Here is a 20,649-nt window from a genome sequence, read left to right on the forward strand (position 1 = left end):
CCTTCTCGCAACAGCGCTAGTACCCAAAATTATTTACTTTCAATACTGTCATTACTGACCTAGCTTAAGTTACTCATCAGACTTTGAAACAAATTAATTTCTTAAAAGATTTATTTCTTATTTATTTACAAGGCAGAATTAATCGGGGGTGACACTGAGGGAGGGGGAGAGTGAAAGTGTGAGTGTGTGAGAGAGAGAGAGAGAGTGTGTGTGTGTGAGAGAGAGAGAGAGAGGGGAAGCTCTCTCATCCGCTGGTTCACTTCCCAAATGGCTGCAATAACTAGAGCTGGACTGGACCAGGCTGGGCCAAAGCCAGAAGCCAGACATTTCTTCCAGGTCTCCCACCTAGGTGCAAGGGCCCAATCAATTGGGCCATTCTTTGCTGCTTTCTCTGGCATGTTACCTGGGAGCTCGGTTGGAAATAGAGCAGCCAGAACAAGAGCCAGAGCCCATATGGGATGCTGGTGTCAAAGATGGCACTTTAACCCACTATGCCACAACAGCAGCCCCAAATTAGTGGTTTTATTTTTATTTATTTATTTTTGACAGGCAGAGTGGACAGTGAGAGAGAGACAGAGAGAAAGGTCTTCCTTTGCCGTTGGTTCACCCTCCAATGGCCGCCACGGCCGGTGCGCTGCAGCCGGCGCACCGCGCTGATCGGATGGCAGAAGCCAGGTGCTTCTCCTGGTCTCCCATGGGGTGCAGGGCCCAAGCACTTGGGCCATCCTCCACTGCACTCCCTGGCCACAGCAGAGAGCTGGCCTGGAAGAGGGGCGACCGGGACTAGAACCCAGTGTGCCGGCGCCGCTAGGCAGAAGATTAGCCTATTGAGCCGCGGCGCCGGACGAAATTAGTGGTTTTATAAGTAGTATCTCTATTATCTAATTCACAGTAGACCACATTAAATAACTACCTTGCTAAATCACCACCACATTAAATATTCTCCCAAAAGCAATTTGTCTTTCTGTTCTTCCATTTTTAATCTCTTGGTTGAAATATCATTCTCTTTTTTCTGCATAAATTCTCCCTATACCAGATTCTCTAGGATCCAAACTCAGTCATTTCCTTTTCCATGAAGCATTCAGTATTTACCCCAGAATAGTCATCTTCCCCCTCACTATTAGAAACACAAAACATGGGTTTTTACATGACCCTATCACAAAATACAACTTTTTGGTGTTTTTTTATATATATACCTGAAGGAAATCAAGGATAATAAATAGATAATAAACAAATAGAAAATGATTTTGCATTTTTTTCTGTAATGCCCATAGTGGTTTATAACACAATAAAAAATTGTTGACTGAATTTTTCAACAAAACCATTTAGGTACTTAAGTATGCAATTAGGTGCATTTATAAGGGTTTTTTTGTTGTTGTTGTTGTTGTTTTTTTTTTTTTTTTTTTAAGAAAAAGATACACAGGGGCCCGGCGCTATGGCATAGCAGGTAAAGCCACTGCCTACAGTGCCAGCATTCCATATGGGCGCCGGTTCAAGTCCTGGCTGCTCTACGTCCAATTCAGCTCTCTGCTATGGCCTAAGAAAGCAGTAGAAGATGGTCTAAGTCCTTGGGCCCCTGCACCTGAGTGGGAGACTCAGAAGAAGCTCCTGGCTCCTGGCTTCGGATTGGCACAGCTCCAGCCATTCTGGCCAATTGGGGAGTTAATCAGTGGATGGAAGACCTCTTTTTGCCTCTGCCTCTCTGTAACTCTTTCAAATAAATAAATAAATATTTAAAAATAAAATAAAATATACCAAAATCCAAGATATTTAAATTCCAGGGGCCGGTATTGTGGTGCAACTGGTTAAGCCACCACCTGGGATGCAGCATACTATATTGCAGGTTGAGTCTTAACTGCTCTGCTTCCGATCCAGGTCCCTACTGATGTACCTGGGAAAGCAGTGGAGAATGGCCCAAATACCTAGGCTTTTGTCACACACATAGGAGACCCAGATGGAGTTCTAGGCTTTTGGCTTTGGCCTGGAACAGCAACAGACCCGGCAGTTACAGCCATCTGGTTCTGAGTGAACCAGTCGATGGAAGATCTCTTTCACTGTGTCTCTGTCTCTTTGCTACTCTGCCCTTCAGCCAAATAAAATAAATCTTAAGAAAAAGGAACTCTTAAAAAATAAAAAGAGGGCCGGCGCCGCAGCTCACCTGGCTAATCCTCCGCCTGCAGCACCGGCACCTTGGGTTCTAGTCCCGGTTGGGGCACCGGATTCTGTCCCGGTTGCTCCTCTTCCAGTCCAGCTCTCTGCTGTGGCCCGGGAAGGCAGTGGAAGATGGCCCAAGGGCTTGGGCCCTGCACCCACATGGGGGACCAGGAGGAAGCACCTGGCTCCTAGCTTCGGATGGCGCAGCGCGCCGGCCGTATCAACCACCTAGGGGGTGAAACAACGGAAAAGGAAAACCTTTCTCTTTGTCTCTCTCTCTCTCTAACTCTGCCTGTCAAAAAAAAAAAAAAAACACTGATCCAACAAAACAAGAGTAATATTCCTCTATATGTTCAAATGGCACTATGGTACAGATGACAAATACAGATAGGATAGCATTTATATAATATTTTGGGGCATTCCTCAATACATCTACAGACATATGAAAATTTAATCCTAAATACAAGATCAGAGTACTTAGTTATGTGGCATAGGCATGTAAATACCAGATGGATTCAAAGAACAGTATCAGTGTCAGCTTGGCCCTGCAAGTCATAATGAACAGCAGCAGAAAAGGGCCAGGCATTCAATTCAAATCCTGCATTTTAAAGATGGAGAAATAGGGTCACAGAATTCATACCAGAAGAGCTTCATTGACAGATAATTTCAGGTAAATGCAGACAGATCTAGACTGATGAGGCAGGAGGGCACATAGCTGCTATGTATCAGGCACTATGCTATGTGGCCTTTATAGATTTTTATCTACTCCTAATAAATAACCTTTATATTAGCATACCCACTTCACACAGCAGAGAAATTGAGGCTCATAGTGTTGAAACTGAACAGAAACCTCAGCTTTATCTGAATGCAAAGCCTGTACTCTTATTTTTTAGGTTTGTTTTCCATCCACCGGTTTACTCTCCAGATGCCTGCAACAACTAGGACTGGGGAACACTGAAGCCAAGAGCCAGTTATTCCATGTGAGTCTCCCATGCAGCAGGTAGGAAATCAAGTACTGGGGTCATCATCTGCTGCCTTCCTAGGCACATTAGCAGGAAACTGGATTGTGAATGGAGGCAGGACTTAACTCCTGGCACTGCCAAATGGGATGTAGGAATCCCAAGTGCCAAACGCACAGCACCACAATGACTGTGCCGGTCTATACCTTTTCTATATGCTGTCTACTCTTGAACTAGCCTTGGGCCCTTAAAAAATATTTCAATTCTCATGCCCTATCATTATCACTCTCCTAAAGTGATGCTACCAAAATAAAAATCAGCAGGGTAACTGTTGTGGTGCAGTGGGGTAAGCTGTTGCTTGGGATGCCTGCAACCCATATGAGAGTGCTTGGGATCAAATCCTGTTTCTGCTTCCTATTCAGCTTCCCTCACCCACCTGGGAAGCAGTTACTTGGGTTTCTGCCACCCACGCTGGAAACTCATATGGAATTCCTATTTTTTGGCTTTGGCCCAGTCTAGCCCTGGAGGATAGAAGCTAATTTTCTGTCATTGTGTCATTCTGCCTTTCAAATAATTTATGTATATAGATAGACAGACATGTTAACTGATATTTCTGACACAGATTTACATGAAACTACCAGTCTCTTTTTAAAGTGAGACTGGTTTTATTGTCACACTGTCATCAGTTTACCGAGTTTGACTACTTACTAATATTATTTTTATCAATGCAAACTAAATAAATTGTATCCCTAAACTGCCAAATAAATATATGCCCTTCGAAAGGGAAAAATCCAATACAACATGTCTAGGAAATACCTGGCACAAAAGCTACTGAGTTACCTGAAAAACAGTTATTCAGATGACTGGCTTACATGAAATAACTTATCCACCGGCTTGTCTAAAGCAAAAACGAGGGAGTTATTCTGCTCTACTGTTACCAGAAAAGGTAGTCATGTATCTACCAGGGAAAAAGAAGCCCTTAACCACAATTTTAAGAATAGCAGTAGGGGCTGGCGCTGTGGCACAGCAGGTTAAAGCCCTGGCCTGAAGCACAGCATCCCATATGGGCGCCAGTTCAAGTCTCAGCTGCTTCTCTTCCTATCCAGCTCTCTGCTATGGCCTGGGAAAGATGGACCAAGTTATTGGGCCCCTGCACCCGTGTGGGAAACCCGGAAGAAACTCCTGGCTCCTGATTGGCTCAGTTCTAGCCATCACAGCCATCTGGGGAGTGAACCAGTGGATGGAAAATCTCTGTTTCTCTCTGTGACTCTTTCAAATAAATCTTGGGAAAAAAAAATAGTGGTATGGGTTAGTAGAGAATAATTGTTTGGGGTGGCTGGGAAGTTAGAAATTAAGAGGTTGCTGGGTAATGTGTATCAGCGATTTGTAAAGTAGGCTTTGAAAACCAGAGACTTCCTAAAATACATCCCATTTTTTTGTTCAACCCTCAGAGAACATAAATGCATAAAATATAGATAAACATTTTTAAATGTCATTCAGGAATATGCCGATTCACAAATGGCTTGAAGGGTAGGAAATATCAAAAGTTTCAGACAGGATGGAAATGAACATCCTGCAGAGTGAGAAAGGCAAGAAGAAATAAAGAAACTGGAAGAATTTGGGAATCTGGGGCAATGAGTGTTTTGGTTGACTGGGTATTAGACACTCGGTTTTGAATGCCAATTTGAGTAGTACGAAAATGAGCAGAATATAAAATGGATTTATAGCATGGAGAAACTAAGCAAAAAGACTAGAAAAGTTAACTCAACAAAACCCTACTAAGTGCTGTGTGCCAATCATTTTCCTAGCTGTCAAAGAAATGAAAGTTTTTGGCAATCCCTACACTCAAGAACTTAAAAATCTAATGATACTAATTTGCATAATTACATTATATAAGTGATATATAGCTGATACAATAATATGAACCAAATACTATCCATCAATACAAAAATTATTCAGTGAGTAGGGCTGGAAAAGATCTTCCAGAAGGTCTTACAAAAGATCTTACATCTGAATCATTCCTTAAAAATTTGTTCAGAGACAGGGGGATGGTTAGGGAAGCAATGAGGCTTGATTTGGAGAGATCCTGTGAGGTGGGAAAATAAGAAGGACACACTAAGCAAGCAATAAATCATGCATTCTAAAAAAAGAAAAATGAGTAACAACCAACAATTCCACTCCTAGGAATATACCCAAAAGAATTAAAAACAAATGTCAATGAAAAACCTATACACAAATGTCCTCAGCAGCATTACTTCTAATAGCCAAATAGTAAAAACAACCCAAATGTTCATCAACTGACGAATGGATGAACAAAAGTACTTTATCTATTATGTATACAATGGGGTATTATTTAGTCATCAAAAACTGCATTATGTTCTGATCCATGCTGTGTTACCCATGAACTCTGAAAACATTGTAAGTCAAAGAAGCTAGTCACAAACAACCACATATTATGTCAGAATAGGCAAATCTATAAAGAGAAAAATAAGCAGGTTAAAACCAGAACTTGCCGGGCCGCTTACATTGGAGCACCATGATTAAGCAGCTGCTGCAATGCCAGCATCCCATGCAAGCTCCATTTCAAGTCCCAGCAGCCCCACTTCTCATCCAGCTCCCTGCTAATGTGCCTGGGAAGGCAGCAGAGGATGGCTCAAGTACTTGGGCCCCTGCAACCACATGGGAGACCCAGATGAAATTCCTGGCTTCAGCCTGGGCCCCTGCTATTGCAGCTATTTGGGGAGTGAACCAGCAGATAGAAGATATCTCTCTCTAACTTTCAAATAAATGGATAAATCTTTAAATAAAAAACAAAAGTCCCAGAACTTGTTTTTCTTAATCTATACCCAAGCATCTCAGTAGAGTTCACCCCTGGTACTACGCATATAGTGAATACTCAATGACTATTTGTTGATTAGTAATGCGTATAAAATTATATATGGAACAACAGAAAATTCAACAACATAAACAGGCTCTGATAAGTACAAAATTTGTTATATTTATTTTTACATATTTTGGGGAGGGAGGGAGGGAGAGAGAGAGAAAGAGAGAGAAAGAGAGAGAGAGAGAGAGAGAGAGAGAGAAACATTCCCATATCAGCTGGTTCACGTCTCAAATGCCTACAACTGCAGGGCTTGAGCCTGGGCTGAAACTGGGAGCTAGGAATTCAATCCAGGTCTAACACATAGGTGGCACTGCTGCTGCTCCCAGGGTCTGCAGTAAGGTAGAGTCAGGAGTAGGGTTAAGAGATTGAACCCAGGCACTCTGATGGGAGACACAGCATCTTAACCGTTAGGCTAAAAGCCTGCCCCAGTGCAAGATTTAAAACATGTTAACAAAATTTTTCTTTAGGCTTAGATTATGGCAGATTGTAGTTATTCATCAGAAAATTTCCTTTTATCCAATCATTTAAACTAACAAATTTAAAGAATGTTTTCCATAAAACATGTGACAATTATTCCTGAGAAGGAAGACTTTCTGAATACATTTTTGTCCTGTCAGATGTCAAAATACAGAAAAATTATCTATTTTAACAAGATAATTACAGTTAATAAAAGGAATTTCACTGAAACAATCAGAAAAATTTTAAAGTTACAATTCCTTTCTGAAACTATCTCAATTATTACTTACTTATTCAACTACTTAATTATTAATTTCTCAATTATAACTTATTAAACAACTTTATTAGAAAATGTTTCTCTGACTTAAATACATTTTTTATATGTGGATAATATAAAGACACAGCTTTCAATTCATGATTAAACAAAACTGTGAATTGAAAAAAAATTTCACTTTCACTGAAATCAAGTCAATGATACATTATGCAAAAGCATATGTTCATCCCAACAAATAAATTCTCATTTGTGAAAGTTTCTATTTGAGGCTAAAATCCTAAAATAGTCCCTATGTTGCACCGCAATTCAGCTGCTAAGTAAAAGCTAAGTAATGCTTCCCATGACTAAATGGATTAATTCTTTAGCCCAAACACAATTACTGTTCTCCACACTGTTCCATTGAACATCTAAATAAGCATCCCAAAGCTTATTTCATTCAAAGAAAAGATTCAAACCAAAGAATAATCCCAATGTATGAAGTTTAAATTTTGTGTAAACTTTTTTGAAAAAGAGAAAAATCTGTAAGTGGTAATCAGGAAAAGAAATGAGTCATTTTAGACAGGTGTTGGGGATGACATCTATTGACTAAAAGATATCTTTGTTGAAGGAGTGCTATACAGATTCCAGGAGATGTCTTTTTCTGAAATCAACTAATTTTTCTTAGTTCTTCAAATCGGACTTTTCCATAGCATATACATATGCATGCACACATGCGTGAACACACACACACAGTGAAAATGATAATCTTTGAGAAACAATCTATGACATGAAAATACACGAATTTCCTCTGTTCTTTGAAATTTTTCAACTTCAGCCATGTGTGAAGAGTACTTTCTTATGACCATGTTCACTAAACATTTTAGTGTCAAAATAGTTCTAAATTTCAAAAATATGTTATAATATACACATGATCAAAAGAATATGGCAGGGGTCATTAATGGATAGTAGGGAAAATGAACTGTTTTGAAATAATTCTCTGGTTAAAAAAAAAAAAGAAAACAAATAATCAAGTTATTTAGCTTTGTTCTCCTAATGAAAGCTGGAATAATAGTAGGGCTTTCTTGCATTGTTGGAAACTTGACTGCTGCAAAGGGGAAGGTGAAATGTTTTCTTCCTTGCGGCAGAAATGAAAATAAAATATAAAATTTCTACCTAGTTTTGATTCATGCTTGTGTTCATTAACAAGGTGTTAAACAGCCTGAACCTCACCTTTAGCAATTGCAGGTGTAATCGGATTAATTTAAATGGGTTATTAATGCCCTCTGGAATTCTAATCAGCCAGGGGGACAGGTGAAGCAGATAGCTTGGGGAGTGGGCTGTTATTCTCACTGAGTTCTACTCTCACATTAGCACCCCAAAATAATTCCTTACCCACCCATTTTAGAAGTGGGGGGATGGTGGTGAAGAAATTGAAGAAATATAGTAATAAAAACACAAAGGACAGAAAGATAAGAAATAAGGGAAGAGACAAAATTTAAGAAGTTTTTTCAATATAATTTTATATTGTACTGGTATAAAAAAAAGAGAGCGAGAGAAACCTAATGCATTTCTAATAAGTACAACAAACAGAAAGCACTTGCCAGAAAAGAGCTGTTAAGCCATATGAATTGGAACCTTACTTACGACAATTAGAAAGACATAAAAGTAAGAGAAAAATTACTTTTTCCTTGGGAAAAAATTTCTTTACTCTGCTTACCTGAAAAACTTTTTCCCTAAATTTGTTTTACAGACAATACACTGAATGTACCCACATGGGTTTCCTTACATGGTTTCCTTACATGGGTTCTGATACAAGCATTCTTAAACATGAGACAATGGGGAGGGCATTTAGCACAATGGTTAGGATTCTGCCAGGGATGCTCACATCCCATATTGGGGAATCTTTCGGAGTCTCCAGCTCCACTTCTGATCCATCATCCTGCTAATGTGCACCCTGGGAGGCAGCAAGTGATGGCATCAAAAACTTGGATCCCTGTCACCCATTTGGGAGGCCCAAACTGAGTCCTGGGCTCCTGGCTTCTACCTGGTCCAGCTCTGTTGTTGCAGACATTTGGGGAGTGAATCTAAAAGATCTTTCTCACTTTGCCTTCCTTTTCTTTTTTTTAAAGATTTATTTATTTATTTATTTGAAACGTAGAGTTACAGAGAGAGAAGGAGAGGCAGAGACAGAGAGAGAGAGAGAGAGAGAGAGAAAGTCTTCCATCTGCTGGTTCACTCCCCAATTGATCACAACAGCTGGAGCTCTGCCGATCCAAAGCCAGGGCCCAGGAGCTTCTTCCAGGTCTCCCACCGGGTGTAGGGGCCCAAGGATTTGGGCCATTTTTTACTGCTTTCCCAGGCCATAGCAGGGAGTTGGACTGGAAAAAGAGCAGCTGGGACTTGAATTGGAGACCATATGGGATGCCGACGTTGTAGGTTGGGACTTTAACTCACTGTACCACAGCACCAGCCCCCAATTTTTTTGAAAAAGTTATACAAAAAGGGGACATCATTAACAAAAAACAAAACAAAAACACAACACATGAAATCAAAGAGGGAAAACTCACAACTGCTTCACTTGTTTTAAACTTCTGATTTCAAAAATATATCAGGAAATGATCCATTTCCAAATAAGAGAATAATCGCATTCCACCTACCTTTTCCACTGAATATTGGTATAAAACCCGGATAGAATGCATAATGCAAGGGCAGGCATTTGGTGCAGTGGTTAAGACCCAGTTAGAATAGTGGCATCCTATACATTGGAAGTTGCAGCTCCACTTCCAACTCATCTTCTTGCTAATTGCACACTCTAGGAAGCAGTGATGAGGGCTCAAGTGCTTGGGTCCCTGACATCCATGTGGGAGACCTGGACTGAGTTCTGGGTTCCTGGCTTTAGCCTGTCACAGTCCCAGCTGTTGAAGGTATTTGGGGGAGTGGACCAGAGAATGGGAGCTCACTCTCTCTCTCTCTGCTTCTCTGCCTTTCAGATAAAATGAAAACAAATAAATGAATAAAAAATTGAAAAGAATGCATGAAACAGCTTTTGAAGGCAGATTAGGCAAAATCAGAATTCAAATTACCATAAATTGGTGGCAAGTTCACCACTTTCCCTCTTTGGCATCTCCTGTCTAAACTCAACACAACATAAACCTGGAATGGGCACTCAGGGGGCAGATGATAACTCCAGGAAATGCCTTTTAGTTCTGGCTAAAGGAGCAGAAAAGAAATCTCTTAATGCTCAAGTGAGTAGAAGAAATTTCTCAGCGGTTTTTTTTTTTTTTTTCCCTCTCCTTTTCAATATTCTCTTATACTCCACTCCCCAACCAAACTTGTAATGATGGAAAAGACAGTGACTGTAGCAGTGGGAGTCTAAAATTGAAAAGGAAAAATCTTCCTCTTCAAGAGTATGACACAAATTGTTTTTCTTTCCTCTCTTCTGCTACTTGGCCATAAATGTAGGCACAGTTTCAAGATGTGTACAGAAGAGGGTAGCTACAGCTACAGCTCTATGGCTAATGACTCAAAAAGGGAGGCCCAGGCCACCAAAAAGTAGTAAGGAGAACACGAAGAGGGAAAGCACAGGAAAGTGGTACCCATAAATTTGTTTATAAACTCGCAAGTTCACATTCCTCCACCAAGCTGTGGATGCATGAAGCTACTACTAACACAACATTCATAGACTTCAAGACTTGAACTATGAGCTAGACAACTACCCAGTTCCCAAGAGGCCAGTGCTTGGCACACATGGAGATAAGATGTGACTAGAACTGCGAAGCTTTCATTAATGGATCTGGCACTGGAGCAACAATTTACAGAATGCTGGTTAGAACTTGTAACCTGAAATCAACCAGAATAATGGCCATTAAACAAAAATAGCAACATTCGCCATAGGATTTAACCAAGGCAAAGTTTCATAATATTTAAATTGTCAAGGATACAGTCCAAAATAATTTGACTCATGAACAATCAAGAAAATCTCAATATGAGAAAAGAATTAACAAATGTCAACACTGAAACAACACAGATGATGTATTTATCTAACAAGAACACACACACTGAAAATGAATGGAAAGATGGAAAGTTTCTTAAAAAAAAAAAAAGAAAATGAAGATCAAATGAAAGGCAGCAGAAGATGGGCTAAGTACGTGGGCTCCTGCTATCCTTAACCAGCACCAGATGAAGTTCCTGGCTTCTGCTGGTCCAGCCCTAGCAATTGTAGCCATTTGGGGAGTAAACCAACAGATGGAAGATCGGTTTCACCCTGGCTCTCTCTAACTCTGCTATCAAACTAAACAGGGAAGAGGGAGGGGGAGGGGAAAGGGAGGGCGGAAGAGAGAAGGGGGAAAAGTAGGGGGAAAGAGGAGAGTGAGTGAAGAGAACGGCAAAGGGGAAGGGAAGGGAAATGGAAGGAAAGGAGATAAATCTCCTTGGTCAGGCACAATAGTTGAACAAATATGATAGAGGAATGAGTCAGTAAACTTGAAGATTAATAAAAAGTACAGAAATCAGAAAAAAAAAAAGGTGGTTAAAAAAATAAGAACAAAACCCCAGAAACTTACGGGACAATAGTGGGTTAAATCAAAAAAAAAAAAAAAAAAAGAAGAGGAGGAGGAGGAGGAAGGGGGGGAGGGAGGAAAGGAGGAAAGGAGGAAGAAAGGAAGGAAGGAAGGAGGGAGGGAGGAAGGAAGGGAGGGAGGGAGGGAGGGAAAAGGAAATGGAAGAAACAAAAAAGAAAAGAAGAAACATTTATTCTTGGCCTGAGGAAAAGCCTATCTTTAAATCTGTAAATATTCTTTTTTTAAGAATTATTTATTTATTTAAAAGGCAGAGATACAGAGAGAGAAGGAGAGAGACATACATTGATTTTCCACCTGCTGTTTCACTCCCCAAATGGACACGATGGCCAGGGCTGAGCCAGACCGAAGCCAGGAGTTAGGAGCTTCTTCCATGTCTCCCCTATGCGTGTAGGGGCCCAAGGACTTGAGCCATCTTCTGCTGCTTTCCCCAGGAACATCATTAGGGAGCTAGATCAGAAGTCAAGTAGCTGGGACTGAAACTAGCATCCATATGGGATGCTGGCACTGTAGGCAGAGGCTTAACTTTCTATGCCACAGTGCTGGCCCCCAATCTGTAAATATTCTAAGTCTGTAGATTTTATTTACTTTTAAGTAAGAAGCATGATATTCAATAATACTAACATATCTTTTAAATTTTTAAAAAAACATTCTGACATATAAAAACTACATATTTATTGGGTACTATGTGATGTTCTGATATATTTACACACGGTACAATGCTCAATCAGGATATATTTCCTTAAACATTCAATACTTCCTGGTGCTGACAACATTCAAAATCCTATCTTCTAGTTTCAGGGTTTTTTTTAATTTTTAAAATACAGAAGTACAAAATATATTAACACAATATATAGTCACAACTAATACATTCTTAAAAGCAGGCAAACCTCAGTGACTGCCAACTGTCCTTGATGTGTTTGTAATACCCTAAAGATTGAACAGTATAATGTCATAAATCCTATTACAGTATATAATCTCTAAATTACATTCAAGGGGATAAAAACATACAGCATATTAATGAAGTTTACATTTTCATAACAGATTCACATTGAATGTGGGAATCCAGTAACTTTGGATAAAAGTTTATGAAATTCTCCTTTCATAGTTATTAAATAAAATATATTCTTCTCATCCTTGAATCAGTTACTTTAAAAATGTTAAACCTCAGAAGTAGATTAACCTCTTCCACATTTCTTGCCTCAAATTTTTTTTTCAAAGGAACCTTTTTTTTTTTATTAAGATTTATTTATTTATTTGAAAGTCAGAGTCAGAGACAGAGAAGGAGAGGCAGAGGGAGAAGTCCTCCATGCACTGGTTCACTCCCCAAGTGATCGACTGCAGCTACAAGGAACCTCCAAGCCTCAGAAGGAATTAACTCTGCCAGCACACTCTGGCCTCCAAGTCTATGAATCAATACTTTTTTTATGGTTTTTCTTTTTTAAAGAAAAATTTGGTTTATTTGAAAGGCAGAGTTAGAGAGAAAGAGAGGGAAAGAAGAGAGAGAAATCTTCTCCCTGCTAGTTGACTCCTCAAATGGCCAGAAATGCTGGGGCTACACGAGGGTGAGGCCAGGAGCCTTGAACTCCATCCAGGTCTTTCATGTTGGTGACAGTGGTCCAAGCATTTGGGTCATCTCCTGCTCCCTTCCCAGGCACATCAGCAGGGAGCTGGATTGGACTCGAACCCATCCACACCCACAAAGGGATGGTGGTATTGCAAGGCAGCAGCTTAACTTGCTATACCACAATGCCAGTCCCCAAATCTTTGCTGTTTTAAGCTACGAAGTTTGTAGTAATTTGTTACAGCACTCCCAGTTAACAAATCTACCCTTAAGCCAAATAGGAAACAACAGTTTACATTTCCATGCAAAATAATATACTAATATGCTTATTTAAAGGCTCCAAATTATAACATTATGTTCCACATCAAATTAAATGAAATATTCCAAATCAGAGATTTTTGCCAAATAAATTTCCAAATGAATATGAATGCTCAAGTACCAACTTGTAAGGGATAGTAAGTGACCACAGCCTGAACATTAAAGAACATTAAAGAAAAAGGTCTTTTTAAGAATGGATTTTTAAAAAAGATTTTATTATTATTATTATTTGAAAGAATGATGGAGAGGGAGAGACAGAAGGAGAGATCTTCCATCTGATGGTTCACTCCCCAAATGCCCACAACAATCAAGGCTGGTACAGGGCAAAACCAGGAGCCAGAAACTCCACCTGAGTCTCCCATGCAGGTGGCAGGAACTTACGTCACCATCCACTGCCTCCCAGGTGCATTAACAGAGGTGGATCTGAAGTGGAGTAATCAGGACTTGAACTGAGCCAGAAATTTCATCCAGGTATCCCACGTGGGTGGCAGGAATTCAAGTACTTGGGTGACCACCCACTGCCTCCCAGGCATGTTAGCAGAGAGCTGGCTAGAAGTGGAATAGCCAAGACTCACACTGGCACTTTGATATGAAATGAGGGCTTCCCAAGCTGTGGCTTTACTTTTGGAGCCATAAAGCCCACCACAGTAAAAAACCTTGGCTACTTATACATGTCTGTCAAAATGTCTAGAAACTTTCAGCGTTGTCTCTGTCGGCTGCTTCCCAAAGTATAGGCAAATAAATATTATGCTAAGTTTTAAAAGTCTAGGACAAGGGGACAACTCATGCTAAGGGGGGAAAAAAAAAAGACCCAGCAGGATGCCACCAATAAGCACAGAGAGATCCATTAATCACATATACTGAAATACAAGATTCACAAGGAGTCCTAGAAAACCACTAACCTGAAATACAGGTCTGAAACAAGCCAAAGAAGTCCTATGTAATTCCAAAATACAAATCCTTATGTTTTTATGATCATTTAGAATGAAGTTTAGAGAAATACTCATATGTAAAAATAATACCTTTCAGAAGTTAGAACAGACTCATCTTTCCAAGTAGAGAGAGAGAGATGAAGGAGGGAGGGAAGATAGGAAGACATGCAAGCAACTGCTTCCCAATAAGTACACCCTGACAAACTGCTAACATCAGTCCAGTCCAAACGTATATTAAGGTTTTCACACAGAAACAAAAGGGGGGTTAAAACTCAGGTAACAAAATAGCCTTTTACAAGCTAAAATATAATCAAAGGGAAACTTGCATTCTCTCTTAGGCTTGCAAGTAAAAGTAACATTTCTTTCAAAGTATCAAGAGATGGACATACATACAATTCAGTTAAGTAATCATGACTCTGCCTCCTACATCTCTGACCCCTAAAAACAAAACAAAACAAAACAAAAACCTGGGCAAACTGGCACTCAGAATCAAATTCTCCCAGTTTGCAAGCAATAGAGGGGAAAAATGAAGTGTTATAAATATAATTTTAAGGGTGCTATTAACAAAACCCAGAATATGAGACAAAACCCAGTTTCTTCAACAAAGAATTTTCAAAGTAGAGGAGAAAAGAAACAATAGAAAAAGAAAACCTACAGATATTAACAAATTGTAATGTATAATCTTTATTTGGATTCTGATTTGAACCATAAAAAATAAAAAACCACATAAATTTTAAGCAGAAACTAGCTATTTGATAATAATGAAGAATTATAATTTCTATGTGTGAAACAGTAGCTTAAATTCTTTTAGATAAAAATACTAACAAGTGAAATAATAATTGGAATCTGCTTTTATAATAATCCAGAAAAGAGAAAAAAAAGTGAGTAAGGACACAGATTAAACAAGATTAGCCATGAGCTGTTTACCACTGATGCTGGGTGCTAGATATTCAGAAATTTATCAGATTATTTTCTGTATATTTAAAGTTTAAAATATGTAATCATTCATGATTAACGCTTTTCTTTTTTTAATTTGACAGAGAAAGAGATAGAGAAAGAGAAAACTCTTATCCACTGATTCATGATTCAACCCCCAAATGGTGTTTGGATAGGCCAAAGCAGGGAGCCAAGAACTGATTTCAAGTCTCCAACATGGTGTCAAGAACCTAACTTCTTGTACCAATAATTAGCACTGCCTCCCAGGGTTTATATTATCACTAAGTTGGAATCCTGAGTGGAGCTGGGATTCAAAACCAGGAATTCTGATATGGAAAATGGGTACTTTAACCAGTGTAATCACTAGGCCTAATGTCTGCCCTGTTCTATTTTTAATCACAGATTTTTCTTAGCCACATATATAAGAAAATCTAGCAGCAACAGTAAGCAATAATAAGATCAGCACTAAATATTTAGGGTAGTCTTTCCTTAGGCTCTGGCAACCAAAGGTAATATAAGAAATCACCATCTATTATTACTTCAATGGATCTCAAATATGAATCTACTGATAATCTAACATGACACAGTTTTGATGCTAAAAGGTCATTAATAATGTTAAATCAATAAAGTATAATTTCATTCTCAAACAAAACATTGCTCAAAGTACTTGGCCTCAGTTTTTCCTCTAGCTTTAGTTTATTTTTCAAGGCAGAATTTCAGCTTACTTGAACCCAAGAGGTCTACTGTGCATGATCATTCTATTTAATGCAAGAAATCCTTAACATAACCCAGACGTTTAATCAGCCCAAGAAATCTTCCTATAAATGTAGTATATACCAAGTAAACCCTTTAATACAAGATTCATACACCTTGGCAATAGGGTAGAATTTTAAACAAGTCTAAATACACTAGGGTTAAATCTAGGGGTCAGCATTGTGGCATAGCAGGTAAAGCTGCCGCCTCCAGTGCAGCTCCCATATGAGCACCAGTTTGAGTCCCGGATGCTCCACTTCCAATCCAGCTCTCTGCTATGGTCTGGGAAAGCAGTGGAAGATGGCCCAAGTCCTTGGGACCCTGCACCCATGTGGGAGACCCAGAGGAAGCTTCGGGCTACTGGTTTCGGATCAGTGCAGCTCCAGTCGTTTCGGCCAATATCTGATGGAAGACCTCTCTCTCTCTCTCTCTCCCTCTCTCTGCCTCTCTGTAACTCTGCCTTTCAAATAAATAAATCTCTAAAAAAATCTAATCACCTTTTTCGGGGTACTGATACTATTCTGAGGGATACCAAATATAAAATAAAACAACTCCTGAAAGAAAAGTGTCAGGGGACTCAGGATGAATGAGAGACCGGGCAACAGAACAGGATCTTGCCAGGTTCCACCAGTAAAAAAGAGAGCACTTTTTGTTCTCCCAGCTTTGGCATATTTTTAAAAATTCTTGTTCCTCTAATGCAAGTCAATAATGGGAATCTGGAAAACTGCCATTAAGGACTGAATAAAATCGAAAACTTAATCAGTGATCCAAGACATTTAGTCTGAATCTTCTGATGACGGAGACTAAGTTGATTCCGAGTCTTATCAATTCAGCTAACAACATTATTACACAAAGTTGCTATATAATTAAGATTTGACACAAAAGCACTTAATAAGTGTTAGCTGAAATAATATGAACTACAGAAGACTTCTAAAATTCACAAAATAATAAATACAACACGAATGTGAAATTCAGGATAACAATTTGTGTTGAAAGACTCCTTTAGTACCTACTCTTATAATCAGAAAATAAACCTGAAATATACAATACATATTTGGAAATACACAATTACAACACAAAGCATATAATGCAATAAAAGCCTAACACCTCACTAATACTGTATAGGAAAAGAAGAAAGGTTCAAGGCAGGAGAAGGAATTGGGCTTGAATTTACAAAACTACCAGAGGGTCAAAAGGAGACTAGAAGAATAGAAGGCAATGGGCTCTGGAACAAGACTGTTATAAGAGTTCAAATCCTGAGTCTCCCACATAGTACTGATTCATTGGGTCATTGTGAAGATTAAATCAGATAAGACATGTACAGCACTATTTGCTGTTAGTATCATAACTGTATTCCTACCTGCCTGGTAAACTACTGTTAGTGTGAACCTTACACAATTAATATATTTTGTAGGTCAAATACTTTCAACATCAACACTTTTCAAATGAATATAAAAGAAACGAGAGGGAGAAATGTGTTGTTAAGAATGCTTACAGGCTGGTGCTGTGGCTCAGTTGGCTAATCCTCTGCCTGTGGCACCGGCACCCCGGGGTTCTTGTTCCGGTTGGGGCGCCGGATTCTGTCTGGGTTGCTCCTCTTCCAGTCCAGCTCTCTGCTGTGGCCTGGGAAGGCAGTGGAGGATGGCCCAGGTCCTTGGGCCATGCACCCGCATGGGAGACCAGGAGAAGCACCTGGCTCCTGGCTTCGGATCGGCGCAGTGCGCCAGCCATGGCAGCCATTTGCGGGTGAACCAACGGATAGGAAGACCTTTCTCTCTGTCTAAATCTGCCTGTCCCAAAAAAAAACAAAAACAAAAACAAAAAACAAAAAACAAAAAAAAAAAGCACATGCTTACGGACTCTAAGCCCCTAAAAAGCTACAGTCGGGTCGGCACTGTGGTACACCGGGTTAAGCCAGCCTGCTTCACCTACCTGCATCCCTTATGCGCTCCAGTTCAAGTCCCAGCTGCACCACTCTCTGACCCAGCTCTCTGTTAAGGTGCCTGGGAAAGCAGCAGTTGACCCAAGCGCTTGAGACCCTGTCACCCACGTGGTAGACCTGGACGGAGATCTAAGGTCCTGACTTCCACTTGGACAAACCCAGTCATTAGATCCATTTGAGGAGTGAGCCAGTGGATGAGAGATTTCTCATTCACATTCTCTTTTTCTCCCTCTCTTCTTAACGCTACATTTCAAATAAATAAATAAATCATTTTTAAAAAATGAGTAGGGGCTGGTGCTGTGGCATAGTGGGTAAAGCTGCCGCCTGCAGTACTGGCATCCCGTATGGGCGCCAGTTCAAGTCCCAGCTGCTCCACTTCCCATCCAGCTCTCTGCTATGGCCTGGGAAAGCAGTACAAGATGGCCCAAGTCTTTGGGCCCCTGCACCTGCGTGGGAGACCCGGAAGAAGCTCCTGGCCCTGGCTCCTGGCTTCAGATCAGTGCAGCTCCGGCTGATGGCGGACACTTGGAGAGTGAACCAGTGGATGGAAGACCCCTACCCACCCCCCCTCTCTTTGTCTGTAATTCTAACTTTCAAGTAAATAAATATATCTTTAAAAAATATATAAATGAATAAAAAGCTGGAGTTAACACAGGCATGCACTCATACAACAGCTCTAAAATCTAACTGCAGGAAAGGGATTTCTGCAGGAGACTGAAAACAAACCGCATTTCAAACAGTAAAGTGTATACAATTCAGTATGACTGACTTTTAAGGCAACCAATATTTCAGACTGGATTGATTTTGAAAGCTGAACTAATATTTTACATTCAAGTTACCTATCATCTCTCCTCTAGATCATAAAATAATGTTCTCGGATTCCAAAAAGTACAAACTACACTATTATTTATTAAATTAAAACATGCCTAATTTTGATCACACGAATGTATTACAATGCCAATGTTGATTAGATTATAATCTAAAACGTGCTAAGGAAAGTTTTCAGTCAATACAATAATTAAAATATATTTATTTGTTTCACAAATATTTACTTTGATTTATATAAAATTACTCTTCTTGAATACTTGCAGAAGTTTCTCAAATTTAACAAAGTTTCTACAACCTATCTTAAAGGTAATAAAAAACAAAACAAGAGTACACTGAAATCTCAAAAAATGATGGCATAATTTCAAGATACTCTGATTTTCTACAAAGTTGTCTACACTTACCTTTTAAATTACTTTCATTCCTAATGTATTTAAAAGATACATGAAAACATAGAAGCAGAGGCAAGCATAGTGGTATAGCGGGTTAAACCATTATTTGGGATGCCTGAGACCTGTATCAGAGCACTGGTTCATGTCAGGGCTACTCTGTTTCCACCCCAGCTTCCTGCTAAAGCAGCTGATGATGGCCCAAATAATTGACTCTCTGCCACCCATGCAAGAGACATGGATGAAGTTCTGGGTTCTTGGTTTTGGCTTGGCTCAGTCCTGGCTATTGTGGGCATTTGGGGAGTGAACCATGGATGGAAGATCTTTCTTTCTGCCTCTCACTCTCTGTCATTCTGCCTTTTAAATTTTAAATCTTTAAAATACACACACACACACACACAAAGCAAAAGTAAAATTATTCATAAGAATATACCTGTATTATTAATAAAAAAAAAAAAACAGTGCTACTGAGATTTTATAAGACTCATAGCTGTAACTTTTTAAGGCTGGCAAATTTCCTTCCAGCCCATTTCCCTATCAACAGTTTCAGTGCTTTAGCATCAGACCAAAGCCTAATACCAAAAAATAAAAATAAAAAAGACCAGTACTTCTGGCAATAATCTCTCTAAAAATCAACAAATTATATATTTTTACCTCATTTTAACTGATATAATTCACTTAAAATTTAAAAAAACCTTTTTTGAAGTGCAAATTTGAGTGGTTTTTAGTATATCCACAAGTTGTACAACTATGACTACTATTTATTTTTTAAAAATATTTATTTATTTGATAGGTGGAGTTATGGAAAGAGAGAAGAAGAGATGGAGAGAGAGATCTTCTATCTGCTGGTTCACTCCCCAAATGACTGCAACATCTGGAGCTGGGCCAGTCCATAGCCAGGAGCCAAGAGTTTAATCGTGGTGTCCCACGTGGGTACAAGGGCCAAGCACAAGTGGGCCCCTGCAAGCCACAGAAGAGACCTGGATGGAATTCTGGGCTTCAGCTTGGCCCAGTCTTGGCTGTTGTGGCCACCTGGGGAGTTAACCAGAGGATCAAAGATCTGTTATGGATGATTAATCTCTTTCTTTTTCTCTCACTCTGCCTTTCAAATAAAATAAATCCTAAAAAATAAATAAATAAATAAATAAGCATACCATCTTCAAGTTTTTTTAAAGACTATTTTTTTAGGGACCAGTGGTGTGGCGTAGCAGGTAAAGCCACTGCCTGCAATGCCAGCATCCCATATGGATGCTGCTTAGAGTTCCAGCTGTTCTACTTCCAGTTCAGCTCTCTGCTATGGCCTGGTAAAGCAATACAAGATGGCCCAAATACTTGGGCCCCTGCACCCACGTGGGAGACTTGGAAGAAGCTCCTGGCTTGGGATTGGCGCAGCCCCGGCTGTTGTGGCCGATTGAGGAGTGAACCAGCAGATTGAAGATCCCTCCCTCCCCCGCCCCGCCCCGCCTCTCCTTCTCTCTGTGTAACTCTTTCAAACAATAAATCTTTAAAAACAAAAAATATATATATTTTTTAGATTGCAGAACTATATCAATTTTCAAAAAATAACTACAGTGAGGCTGGCACTGTGGCACAGCAGGTTAAGCCACTGTTTGGGATATTGTCATCCATATCTAAGAGACAGTTTGAATCCAAGCTACTCCACTTCTGATCCAACTCCCTGCTAATGTGACTGAGAAAGCAGCAGAT

General features: G+C 39.7%; 1 protein-coding gene across 1 annotated transcript in view; it reads right to left on the reverse strand.

Moving 5' to 3' along the window:
• Positions 1-2,359: 2,359 nt before the first annotated feature.
• Positions 2,360-20,649, reverse strand: part of LOC133771709 (zinc finger CCHC domain-containing protein 7-like) — an 87,450-nt gene continuing 69,160 nt past the window's right edge. Inside the window, exon 3 of the mRNA XM_062207941.1 lies at positions 2,360-2,382. Within this exon, the coding sequence (XP_062063925.1) occupies positions 2,375-2,382 (8 nt within the window). The 3' untranslated portion in view covers positions 2,360-2,374. The remainder of the gene's footprint in view (positions 2,383-20,649) is intronic.

This window comes from Lepus europaeus, chromosome 12, assembly GCF_033115175.1.
Source record: "Lepus europaeus isolate LE1 chromosome 12, mLepTim1.pri, whole genome shotgun sequence".
NCBI classification, from domain to species: domain Eukaryota; kingdom Metazoa; phylum Chordata; class Mammalia; order Lagomorpha; family Leporidae; genus Lepus; species Lepus europaeus.